This window comes from Microplitis demolitor, chromosome 9, assembly GCF_026212275.2.
Source record: "Microplitis demolitor isolate Queensland-Clemson2020A chromosome 9, iyMicDemo2.1a, whole genome shotgun sequence".
Taxonomy (NCBI): Eukaryota; Metazoa; Arthropoda; class Insecta; order Hymenoptera; family Braconidae; genus Microplitis; species Microplitis demolitor.
In genome coordinates this window covers 13,412,036-13,426,242 of record NC_068553.1, presented here as the reverse complement: position 1 = coordinate 13,426,242, position 14,207 = coordinate 13,412,036, and the positions used below count along the sequence as shown (strand labels likewise).

The 14,207-nt window shown below is 34.3% G+C and overlaps 1 protein-coding gene across 3 annotated transcripts in view; it reads left to right on the top strand.

Annotated features, from left to right (window-relative positions):
* Positions 1 to 14,207, top strand: part of LOC103572876 (gamma-tubulin complex component 2) — a 109,347-nt gene that overhangs the window by 71,479 nt on the left and 23,661 nt on the right. For 2 of the 3 annotated variants that reach the window (XM_014443394.2, XM_014443395.2), the window contains one exon: positions 10,088 to 10,231. The exons of the other annotated variant lie outside the window; for it this stretch is intronic. In XM_014443394.2, coding sequence (XP_014298880.1) covers positions 10,088 to 10,231 — 144 coding nt within the window. The remainder of the gene's footprint in view (positions 1 to 10,087; positions 10,232 to 14,207) is intronic. 3 annotated transcript variants of the gene reach the window in all.

The following is a 14,207-nucleotide window of genomic DNA, read 5'->3' as shown; positions in this document are numbered from 1 at the left end:
AGTTTGAACTCTATTTCTAAGTTCTCCATTCGACAGGAAATTAAATTTTCTATGAAAATGTTTCTTTTTTAAATTTTTTACGAGTGATCATTATTTAAATTATTTCAATTTTCGTTCAAAAAGTGGCATTTTCGACAGTAAATGAATATATCTTGGTATAAAATGGTCAATAAATCAATTATTGTCTACGAAATTTAATTTTTTACAAAAAAAGTTCTTATTTTGAATCACGTGCCTTTCAAATTTTTTATAATAATTACAAATTTCCGATAAAAATCAGTTTTCTAATTATAGTCAAATGCATAATATTTTTCTATCGAAATTCGTTAGAGAACTCAACAATTCAGGATAGGAAATAGTAAGATAGTGAATTATTAAGAAAAAATGAGTGAAAAATTATGATTAATATATTGATTTTTACTTTTAATTCATATTTCTAAGAATTTGAAGATTAAATTGATTTTTACTGTCGAACGTTGGATTTTTTCGTCAAGATTCTAAAGTCGATCGTATAGCTCCATCTCTACTTTTATATAGTACATACTATATAATCATTAATTACTCTCATGGATTTCGTTCCTTCAAACACCTATCCTCGAATCCATGGGATTAAAACTTATTCTCACTTACGATCAACATTCCAAGATTCGACATACATTCGCGATGCTTTAATATACCCAGACCTTTAGTTAACATATCTGCTGGCATTTTATCCGGTGACAATTATTTCAAATGTATAATGCCTACATTACAAACCTCGCGTATAAAATGATGTCGTACATCTATATGCTTAGTTCTAGCATGGAAAGAATCGCTTTCAGCTAGTCTGATAGTACCTTGGTTATCATTTAATAGAGTCACACAATCACACGGCCAACCAACTTTTTCTAACAGCGAGGGCAAATACATGGCCTCCTTAGTTGCCTCAGAAATAGCCATGTACTCAGCCTCAGTACTTGATAATGCTAGTTTTCTGCTTGCGAGCTTCCCAACCTCGTAGTCCTCGATTATTTTAATTTGCAGCATATCCGTCGTTAGCAAATCATCTCTTGATTCCATCGCCGTTCTGAACATTGAGAAAGATGTAGACAGACTGTATATCAAAATTACTTCTAGGACTTCATCATTTATTTTAAGGCGATAACGATAGCATTATTTTACTTTCAGCTTTGCCGTCTTTTCTGACCCATGCAGCGTACTGTGTCTGTAGCAGCTCGTTTCGGAATAATTGCTTCTACATATACCCTAAGATCTGCCTCCTTTAGCACTGACCTCATCTGGATCTTCCAAGTGTTGTAATTTTCACCTACCAGTGTGTCTATGTGAAACGTTGCCTCCATTTTTTTTTCAATAATTACCGGTAAAAGTTTTCAGCTAGCACGTATAATTTTTTTTTACTCAACGAATCAAAATTATAACCCTCAAGATTCACCATGAGATTATAGCACTGGGCCCATAACCTGTTGAGGCTTATGGAATTATCAAGGCAGGTGAAGTGGTAAGGTTACTAACAATAACACTCGGGGTTAGCAGAATAGATATATATATATGTATTGTTACACGCTTTAGGAAATATACACGTACTACACAGTAGCAATGGCACACGATGACTCACATCTAAGTATCAGGCCCGAAAGCTTAAGTCCTTTGTACAGTATGGCCTCTGGCTTATGACTAACTTACTCACTCGCTACCACTCATACTATGTACACTCTTAAATATATATAAACTGCCGTAAATACTATATGATCATTAATTACTCCCATGGACTTCCTTCCTTCAAACATAATTGTTTATAACTGCTCCACATACCCATAATCATAACAGTAAGAAATCAGTATTAAACTATTAAAAATTAATTGTTGAGTTAATTATTAATTAGTATAACCTATTCAACCAGCCTATCCACTACGTGTTAAACTTTTTCTGAATAATATTTTGACATTTGGTGACTAAATCCTTTCTTGTCATAAAGCAATAAAGTCGAGTGCCTACGGTCCTGTTACTTCGACCTTCAACCTATCCTTTTTTGACCATTTTACCACTCATCCTGAGACGTGGTTCAAACCCATTAGTTTTGAAAAAACTTTGACTGGTTTATTAACAAAAAAATTCAGTCGTCCACTTTGCTCATTTCTCGTACCGAGGCTTCGGCTTGTTCACTTGCTCACGGAGGCAGTTATTGTCGGTCGAATTGATTTCTCGTAATGAATTCTTCGTTTATCAAAACTCGGATTGTTCTTAAAAGTCGTAAATCGCGTTGTTCAAGAGACGGAATCAAAATTGTTCGTGGAATTGTTTAAAATACAAAAACGCGGCCGTTCAGTACGAAGTTTGTCCCGGATCTCTCCTTTTAATCTATGCGAAGGATCGATTGCTCGGTTGAAGTCGGAATAGTGATCATGGATGTCACTAAAATTTGCTCACGGGGTAACTATTTATTATTTTTCAAATGATATTGAATGTCGATCTCGAATTTTTTATCATTTTACAACATATATATATATATATATATATATATATATATATATATATATATATATATATATATATATATATATATAATTTAACGCGCGGTTCTCCAACGATAGCGTCCACCATTCTACGCTGATCTTAATGAAACTTAGTCTAATATTCTATGTACGATTACCTTAAATGAGTTCGAAGATGAGCCAATTCGGCCAATAAGTTTAGAAGTTATGGTTATTTAAAGTTTCGTAAAATTTTCAAAAATTTTACAAAGTTGATATCATGAAACGCGGCTGAGTATTAGAAAGTTAAACAATAAGTAATTTTATTTACGTGTATTTTAAATAGGAACAAATCAAATTGAAATAGTAAGTACTTAGCTTTGGAATTAAGAGCTCATATTTAGTGAGAATTTATTTTTTTCGATGTAGATTGATATTCTGCTTCAGCACTTAAAAAAAAAATTTTTTTCCAGAAATGAATCACCCTTATATATATATATATATATATATGTAGCGACCACGTCACTACTTATATTATTTGTTATTCATAATTTCGGATAAGTCCGTCAACCATCGATCGTCATCGATTGCCGAATATTTTCCCCCACGCAAATACAATATTCGGTAGCAACAGTACACCAAAGTACACAGTACAGTACACGCGTACGATAGAGAGATACACGGCAACTAGCTAACACATATCTAATGCGACCAGCATTATTTTGTATTATACAATTTATTAAATAAACCTAATTATTTTATTACTCTGTTAATATTATCAATTGGAGTCAGATAATTTAATAACCGTAGTGATTAAGTTCCAAGAACCACATCCCAGTCACTACATTAGTGACCTCGACGTATTTTTGAAGAGGACGCCATTTCGTGCACACATTCCACGTGGCAAATAGCACGTTGAGTGTAAAACATCGCGTCTACGCTGATAGCTAATCGCGATATATCAATTTCGCAAGTTCTTTGCATCAGTGAAGTGTGTGAATTTAGTGTTGTGCAAGCCTTTTATCACGGCTGGTGCATTGCGGGATTTGGACATATGCCGCACTGGTTTATAATTTAATGGACACCATCGTGGTGCAAATTAAATTGTGATAAAAGTGATCAGTGAATCCCGCTGTAAAATGCAGTGAGTTAAATTATCGTTCGCGTTCAATTTTCGCCCAGTGATAATTTTCGTGCGACTCGAAGCGTCTCGAACATTCCTAAACGGTGAGTCAGCTTCGACGGACACTAATCCGCTTACAATGGTATTAAAATTTTGTGTTAGTTTTATCGTGTTAGTGTCTCACATACATTTACGATGTCTAATCCAGACGACAAGAAAGACGAAGTTTACGTGGATGCCAAGCCATTGATTCTCAACTCTCTCAAGGCACCTCACTTCAACCCGAAGCGAGTGAGTTTATGGTTTGCGCAGCTCGAGGCTCAGTTTGCAATTCACGGCGTAGCAACTGAGAGAGAGAAATTCAACCACGCGGTTTCTCTCATCGACACCGAGTATGCGTGTGAGGTTGAGACCCTCATCATCAATCCACCAACGACGACGCCATACGCCGAGTTGAAAGCCACGTTCATCGCGTGTTTCTCAAAGTCTGAAGAAGCCAAACTACGTCAGCTTCTAGATGGCGAAGCGATCGGTGACCGATCACCATAACAGTTTCTCCGCCATCTTAAATCACTCGCGCCGACCATCGATGATGCAGTTCTAAAAGCAAGATGGCTGACAAACTTGCCTAAGAAGACACAAGAGCTTCTAGCTATCTCTCTAACCACAGCTACCATCGAGGAGTTAGCCAAGACAGCTGACAAGTTACACGAGATGTTTCCGGTTACTCACACCGCCGCTTTAGCCTCGTCATCATCTTCCCCGGAGACGATGGCGCTGCAGAAACAAGTCAGCGAACTATCTCGGCAAGTAGCAGCTCTGACATCAGCTTTCAACCAGAACCGCGGCAGATCTCTAGCTTGAAAACCAAACCAACGCTCCCAAAGAAATTCGAAGCAACGCAAACTTGATAAAGCAGGCATCTGTTATTACCACGCCAAGTTTGGTAAAATTGCGTACAAATGTATGCCAGGATGCAAGTTCTCGGGAACCGTGAACGAGACTCACTAGCGGCGGAAAGCGACTCTCTCGCTTCGTCAAACCGCCGTTTCGTCGTCGATCTAACCACGAATACTCAATACCTCCTGGATTCTGATTCAGATCTCTCTGTGTATCCATACGGGCGGATGAAATGCAAGCCTACACCAGTAGGATACAACTTCATGCAGCAAACGGCTCGCTGATTGAAACATACGGTTGCATCACACTGTCGTTAAACCTCGGCTTACGTCGAGAATTTACGTGGAGATTCATCATCGCTGACGTCACAACACCAATCATTGGAGCCGATTTCCTGAGTCATTTTAACTTGTTAATCGACCTCAAACACAAACAATTACGTGACAGCTCCACTGGTCTCCAAACATGCGTAGATTCAATACGCTCGGATTCAAAATGTATTAAATTACTTGAAGGTGATACAGTTTACCATAAACTGTTATCAAACTACCTGGCTATAACTCGACCTAAAGAAATAACTTCAGCAAAGAAGCATTTCACAGTGCACCACATCAAGACGACATCAGGACCTCCAGTATCGTGTAAAACGCGACGTCTTGCGCCTAATAAATTGAAAATTGCGCAGGAAGAATTTCGCAAGATGGTTCAACTGGGTATCGCACGTCCATCGACCAGTCCTTGGGCATTCCCACTCCATCTTGTACCCAAGAAATCTGGAGATTGGTGACTATGTGGCGACTATCGACCATTCAATGCGCGCACGATACACAATAACTACCCGGTCCGTCGACTCGACGATTTTACCGCAACGCTGCACGGTAAAAAGATATTTTCAGTGCTAGATTCGGTTAGAGCCTTCAACCAAATTCCCGTCGCCGAAGAAGACATCGAAAAGACAGCCATGATTACTCCTTTTGGCTTATTCTAATACCTATACATGACGTTTGAACTTCGAAATGCCGTGCAAACTTTCCAAAGTTTCATCGATGAGGCCACACGAGATCTACCGTTGGTCTTTCCATACATTGACGACGTCCTAGTAGCTTCAGAGAACGAAGAGCAACACCTCGAGCATTTAAAAATTTTATTTCAGCGCTTACAAGACTGCGGCCTTGTTATCAACGCAGCCAAATCGGTGTTGGGCCATCATGAGGTAAAATTTTTAGGTCATCACATCAGCAATAAAGGTATCAAGCCGTTGCCCGACAGGGTAGACGCAATTATTAACCTAAAATTGCCTAGTATGATTTCTGCATTACGTGGTTTTCTAGGTACCATAAATTTCTACAGGAAATTTATCAGAAACGCTGCAGAAATCCTTGCACCGCTGAATGAACTGCTCGAGGGACCAAAAGTGAAAGGATCAACGCTGATCGTCGAGACACCAGAACTCCGACAAGCTTATGACAACGCAAAGCAGGCATTAGCCAACGCTGCAATGCTTGCGCATCCAAACGACGACGCAACTTGGGCTATTTTCTCGGACGCATCAAACACTGCCATTGGTGGAGTTCTACAACAACTAGTTGACGGAGAATGGCAACCACTTGTTTTCTTTAGCAGAAAACTACAGCCATCCATTCAAAAATTATCGACGTACGATCGTGAACTTCACACCATCTACGAAGCTTTCCGACACTTCCGTCATGTTTTTGAAGGTGAGCAAGTTGCGGTTTACACGGATCATAAACCACTGCTCTTTGCTTTTCAGCAACATACTGAACGAGCATCACCGTGGCAATTTCGTCGCCTAGACATTGGCCAATTCACAAGTGATTTTAGACACATCTCTGGACACGAGAACATTGTTGCCGACACGCTGTCGCGCGTTGAAACCATTTTGACGCCGATTACCACACGCAAGCTGGTAAACGCTCAGAAGAACGACCCTGAACTTTGAGATCTTCTTGGCAACGCAGCAACGTCATTACGGTGGCAACAAATTATCTTCAACGATCATCCGGCCGCAGTTTATTGTGATGTTTCATCAGGTAAATCATGTCCATACGTTCCTAGTCAACTTCGAAAGAAAGTTTTCGATGCGCTGCACTCTCTGGCACACCCTGGCACCAGATCATTTCAAAAACTGGTGAGCAAACGCTACGTCTGGCCATCAATCCAGAAAGATTGTCGAGAATGGGCCAAAGCTTGCATAAACTGCCAGCTAAGCAAGATCCATCGTAATGTATCTTCACCTCTTGCACGTTTCGAGTTGCCGACGCAACGTTTTGAGCATATCCACATCGATCTAGTTTCTCTACCAGTATCTCGCGGCTACAACAAATGCCTGACGATCGTCGACAGATTTACCCGATTTCCAGAAGCCATCGCACTTAAAAATTGAGACGCAGATATTGTTGCACTCGCGCTGTTTAGAGAATGGATCTCAAAATACGGTGTACGAGCCAGAATAACGCCCAACCAAGGAGGACAATTCAGATCATCGTTGTTTCAATCGCTGAGCAAATTATTTGGCATAACACATTTGGTGACGACGCCGTATCATCCTCAATCTAATGGACTGGTGGAACGCCTACACCGACAACTCAAGGCCGCACTGCTGTGTCACGACGACACTTGGTATGACGCGCTACCAGTTGTCTTGCTTGGTCTACGAGCGTCTACCAGGTGAACTACTAGTTCCGTCAAATAAACACGCAAATGCGGAAAGTGTTTTACGTGATTTAAAATCATATTTTAATAACTTGGCACCGGCCGAAACCTCGCGTCATGGACAGCGTTCTGTTTTCTGTTTCAGAGACCTCAACACTTGTTCCCACGTACTGGTGCGAGTTGGACAAATTGGACCATCATTTTCAGCTCCGTCTGAGGGTCCATTCGAAGTCGTCGTGCGACACGATGAATACTTTATCGTGAACTACAAACGCACAAATACAGCGATTTCCATCGACAGATTGAAACCTGTCGATTTCGTAGCCGACGACGCATAAAATTCTTCTTTTTTTTTATAATTTAAACCCGTTTAAATTCATTTTTTTTTGTTATTATCTATTGTATTCTCTCTAGCTAGTACTCTCTTCACATAGTAGCAAACATGCTCAAATTATTTTTTATTATTTTTTTTGCATTGTAAATATTCCTTATTATTTTTCATTTGTAAATAAGCATCATATTTTTTTTAAGAAGGGAAGTACTGTAGCGACCACGTCACTACTTATATTATTTGATATTCATAATTTCAGATAAGTCCGTCAACCATCGATCGTCATCGATCGCCGAATATTTTGCCCCACGCAAATACGATATTCGGCAGCAACAGTAAACCCAAGTACACAGTACAGTACACGCGTACGATAGAGAGATACACGGCAACTAGCTAACACATATCTAATGCTATCAGCATTATTTTGTATTATATAATTTATTAAATAAAACTAATTATTTTATTACTCTGTTAATATTATCAATTGGAGTCAGATAATTTATTTATCGTAGTGATTAAGTTCCAAGAACCACATCCCAGTCACTATATATATATATATATATATATATATATATATATATATATATATATATATATATATATATATATATATATATATATATATATATATATATATATATATATATATATATTTGGCGACGATACTTTAGGATTAGATTGCAATAATCATTGTCTGATTCGCCAACTACCAAAGAGTGAAATGTTGTGAGAGATGGAAAAAGGTATTAGTGAAGTGAGATGCGTTTCGTCTAAGTATGCGATAGCTGAGACTCCTCAGTTAGGTAATCTATCGTATACCCCACCTAAGACGCCGTGTTGAAAGTTACATGTTGGAAATATTATATATTGAAACAGGCATAGGGACGAGGTATTGCGAGAGGCGCGAGTTGTGAATGCCATCTCACGGAGTGAAGCCGAACCACCACACACACACACACACACACACACATACACATATATATATATATATATATATATATTCGAGTTTAACGTTCAAAATGTAATTAATTTAACCTTTTTTTCTTAAATTGTGGTATAATAATAAAACTCATCTTCGAAAAAAATTATTTTACAATTTTTAAATGGTATATATAATAGCTTTGAGTTTAACACGATTATTTTCAGTTTATAAAATTTACAATTTCCACTTCAGCTATCAAAACTATGAACAATGAAATGCTACTAACAACAATTAAATATCAATAATCCAACAATAACATTTTGATGAAAAGATGGCACTTATTCAGTCATTTGGGTTCGATTCCTAGTTCGGGCTATCTATATTTTTCTCAATTTATCTACAAATTATCTTATTGAGAAGGTTTGCCTGTTTTAGGTTTCCACTATATTAAATTGGTTAAATTAGTAAAAAAAACCCAGACCAAGTCGGTATCGCGCCGAGTGCTTTACCAGTTGAGCTATCCGGCACTATACTATATTCCGTTCAATTTGATCTATAACTTATTGAGCCACACCGTTCATCGCAATTCAAATTTTTTTTAACTTACAAAGAGAGAATTAATTTTAGACTTTTTAAATTGAAAAGTCATTCATTCCTCATAGTAGAACAATAAAGATCTACTTTGTCAACGACGTTGAACTTGATAGTTTAATATTTTAAGACAAATTTTTTCTTTCAATAATAATTCTGAAATATTTAAAAAAAATTAAGAAAAAATGGTTAAATTATTTACATGAACTTTAAACTCGAATAACTTTTAAAGGAGTAGACTTAGAGAAAAAGCACAAGAGACAATTTATTTAGAGCGTTCAATTTCCTTCAAAAATATGTATCTCTCACCTCGACATGTTAATTTCAAAATGAGTTGTAAAATTCCAAAATCAAAAAAATTTTTTTTCCATGTTATTTAAACGTAAAATAGAAATTTACAATGAGCGACCTTTCAAAATTATTATTAAGAGCTCCCGTTTTCATGGGCTTCTTTTTTGATGACTAGGAAGATATTTCACTGCGGGTTTTGAAAAAGAAAAAATAGTCAATTTTTTTGAACCGGTCTAATATATATATTTATATAAACTTTTGAACCAAATATGTGTCCTGATTCAGCTCGTCGAGCTGAGTTTAGAGGTAGCAAACTTGATCGAAAACGCCATCATGAAGATAAATACAATAGTAAGATTTCTATGAAATCTTCTGAAAAGTTTATTTTTTTTTTAAAGTCAGACAAAATGAGAGCCAACTATCACTTAGTCTATAGCAAAGATACATTGAAAGCTTGCGATATACACACTCATACATATACATGTGTTTCAACGTATACTTGCCGTAAAAAACAACCGTACCTCCTGATACTTACACATAAAGTTACTGTGATTCTAAAGCTGGCTCACAAATACTCTCAATTATCTCTTAAAGCAAGGAATTGTTGATGAGATACCAAAATCTCCCTTTTCTATATCATTTCAACTCTTCAATTCCTCTATTTCAACCCGAACCACCAGGCTATCGAAAAATGTCCGGGTTATCGTAGTCTGGTGTGATTATATTGAATTGACATTACTTATGATTGATGAATATTAATCAGCATCGATGAATTTTCTTTTTAGGTAACTAATGTTGATGATGTATTGACTGTTCATCAAGATTTACAAGATAGTTATTTGAAAGAATGTATGTTAACCGATCCTGAGTTATTATCCGCTATCACTGGAATATGTAATATTTGCAGACAATTCTGTAATTTTATTCAGGTAATCATTCTCATAATATTTTTTAAATACTTAATGACTATGTGCACAGAAAAAAAAATTTGACTCAAGAAAATTTTTCTTCAACCTAAAAATTTTTCAACGGGTGGGATGAAAACTAGAAATTTCTTGAACGAAGTAAAATAATTTTTTGTATTTTTAATCTTGAATTAAGAAAAAAAATTCTTAAGCCAATACATACTTCATACTTGGTCCAATAATAGATTTACTTGTTTTAAAAACTTGCATTTCTTATTGTAATAAAAATTTTTCTTAACCTAAGTATGTTACTTACTTAAACCAAGAAATAAAAATATTTAGCTCAAGAAAGTTATGTACTTAATTAAAGAACTATGATGTTTTGAAACAATAAACGATACGAACTCGAACGAAAAATAAAGGGAATGGGTTTAAAAAATTTAAACTCTTGGTTTGAGTATAGTGTACTTTCTGAGACCAATCACAGGAAAAATCTCAAACCAAGATTACTAGAGTCTCAAGCCAAGAATGTTTTCTCTTGGATTCACTCATAGGTGCTCTCTCCTTTGCACCTTAAGGAATAAATACTCCACTTTTTCTCTAATTCACACTAGCGTAGCAAGTGTATTTTGAGTCCACATTTTTATTTTAAATAAGTTAAAAATTAAATAACTAAATTATATTATTATAATTAATTAATTAATATAATTAAACAATATTAAATAATTTTTCATTTTTTTTTTTGTAATTAAATTTGTTTTTTTTTTTTTTAACTTGTTTATTTTTATGTCGAAATTCATTTATAAACGATTCATACGATCCGTTCAGTATTTCGGTAAAATGTCGGAACTAACATTTTTCTAAATTATTAGCGATAATATTTGTAATATTAATTCTGCGTTTAAGATTTAAAAATGTGACTGACCATAAGGCCAGTGTGGCTCAGTATGTGTGGGCAAAGTAATCGTAGCCTAGCAAACGTATCCCTTATAAATGCTTCTGATAAAGTATTTATTTTCTTCATAGCATTATTTGTAAATATTTGAACAAAAAAAAAATTTTTGAATAAAAAAATGGAAAAAAAAAAAAAAAAAATTTAGCGCGATAAGAGTATATTAACGCATTGAGTGGAAGGTGCTTTCGACAACAAGTATAATTAGTTCACTAGCCGTTAGGTGAGTGTTGCCAACACACGAGTGTCGAAAGCCCTTCTCACTCAATCCGTTACAATATTTTTTGCATCGAATGGTAAGAAAGAATGTCTCTGATTAGTAAAAAAGGACACTACATTAAATTTAATCTTTTAATTAACCTAAAATAATATTCAATCTTATTAATATAAAATTAATTCCTGTATAATTTCTGATGCAAAAGATTGTTAAATAATAATAGTAACAATTAAACTGATTTAATTAATTTTTATAATAATTTAAGATTATTTTTATTGTTTTCAAAATATTGATATTCAGGAAAAAATAACTACAGTTTCAAATCAAAGTTCATATAGTGAATTGTACATTATCATTAAATAGAGTTCGATGATTTTCTATAGTCTGGGACTTTCCGATGTCCTAACTCGAGTCGGCTGTTGATTGGATTTTCTGGTGGATCGTTTAATGACTAATAAATAGAATATCTATACATATGTAAAAAGTGTACGTTTGTCATATATTTCACGAGCAATGTGGACATTCTTCGCGATATTTATTCTTTGTAGTGTCATTTTTAACCAATCAGTTTAACCAAATTAATTTCTTGGCTGAAAAATTTTTTTTTGTTTGCGACAAAAAAAACTTTCTTGGCTTGAGAAAGTTTGTTCTTGGTTTAAAAAATTTTTTTTCTTAGTACAAAAACTTTCTTGTTTTATCTCAAGACATTGTTTCTTGACTCGATAAGGTAACAGTCTTTAGACAAGAAAAAAATTTCTCGAGTTACACGAAAAAAAGAAAATAGAAATAATTGCTGTTCGAACGAGCATTTATTACATTTTTAAATAATAACGCAGCGCTTCAAAAACGAAACTGTAAAAGTTGTAGTTTGCCGCCGCACAGTAAGTTTTACTTTTTAAGTATGAAATATTAAAGTTTGAAAATGTAATAAGTTTACTTTCTCACACTGTAATATTTGTTGAAAATTATCAAAGTATCATTCGATATACTTTAAAATTTATAGTATTTCCAAATTTCTCATGGTTTAAAAACTTTTACATTTCAGCTCAAGATATTTTTTCTTGACTCAAAAACGTAACAATCTTCAGCCATGAAAAAAATTTGTTGAATTGAAAAAAAATCTTCTCGAACTAAAAAATAATTTTTTGGGACCAAGAAAGTTTTTTCTTGGTTTTAAAAATTTACGTTCCAGACTAAGAAAATTATGTCTTCCGCGAAGAAAATAATTTCTTGATCCAAATACTTTTTTTACTTCAATAAAGTAAGAAATTTCGCTTAGTTCAAGAAAAAAATTTCGAAGACATTTTATTTCTTGATTCAAGATTTCCTTTTTTTCTGTGTGTCAACATATGCTAGTATGTCAGAAATTACATATATATATATATATATATATATATATATATATATATGTATTAGGGTGATTTAAAAAATAATTTTTTTTTTCTGCTCGGAAACAGGTTCAAAAGTTTCATTTAGATATAAAACGACGCCTGTGAAAATTAGAGCTCTTAATATTAACATTGAGAGGTCCCGCATTGCACTTTTTTATTTTCCATAAGAATAACATCGAGACAATTTTTTTTGCATCTTCTGAATTTTATAACTAGACTAAAATCAATCAGAAATCTATTATTTTAAGAGCTTGACATTGAAATGCAAATAACTTGTGAACAATGCGGAATTTCGAAAAATTTTGTTCGTAACAATTTGTGAGGAATAAAATTACCTACAAAAATGTTCTCATGACATTTTATGATAAGACTGATACTTTCGCCGGAAAAATAATAAAATCTCAAAATTTACTATAAATTTGACTTGAAGCTTTAATAACATTTGAACAGTGGGATTTATCAAAAAATAATAAAAGACTTTTTTCGTAGAGCGTTCAATTTCCAACAAAAACATTCACTGCGCATAAAAATTCGTTGATTGGTTTGTGAGCTAGAAAATTCAAAAAAAAAAAAAAATTTTTTTTTCTTTGTTATTTAAATGGAAAATAGAAAAATGGATTGAGGCAAACCTTAATATCACTATTAAGAGCTCGGGTTGGTACCAAAATTTTTATTTTTAGATATGTTTTCAATCTTTGGATGCCATAAAAAAAAATTTGTTGTTTTTTTTTAAACACCCTGATATATATGTATATATAGTGACGGGTATATTTTATTATTCAATTTATAAAATTATTTTGGCCATCATTGAAAACCTACTTTAGGGTAAATTCATCTTCAATTATCGCTATATAACTAAGTTTTTAAAATTTAAACCAATATATCAGGCTGAATCACACATTGACAGGCATGGTCATGCCTGAACGTATTTAACGCTTCAACTTTGCTCATTTCTATTTATGCTTAGTCAGACATGATATGCATGATCAGGCCTGAAGTATTGAACGCTTCAGGCATGATCATCTGTGATCATATCACATCAGGCATGATCATACATGAACAGGCATTGTCATGTTTGAACATTTTTTCCCGAGATTGGACATTATATTTATTAAGATACCAATGAATAACAGAAGAAATTATGAATTCATGACTTCATAATTGACTACGATTTACATTTTTGATCAGAACAAAATTGAACCTCATTAAAAAATTATATTATATATATTAAAGATTTAACTGAATTATTTGTGCTGGGGTGAAATATTATGCTATAGTATCACACAATTATTCTATATTTTATTCATTCATATCGCTTTTACGGGAATTTTATGGTAGCTTTGATAATTCTAAAATTTACATAATTTGCGTAGAATTGTCACTTATGACGTGTTTTCATTCGTTTCTCTATTCGCACTCAACTGGATAAACGGTACTATC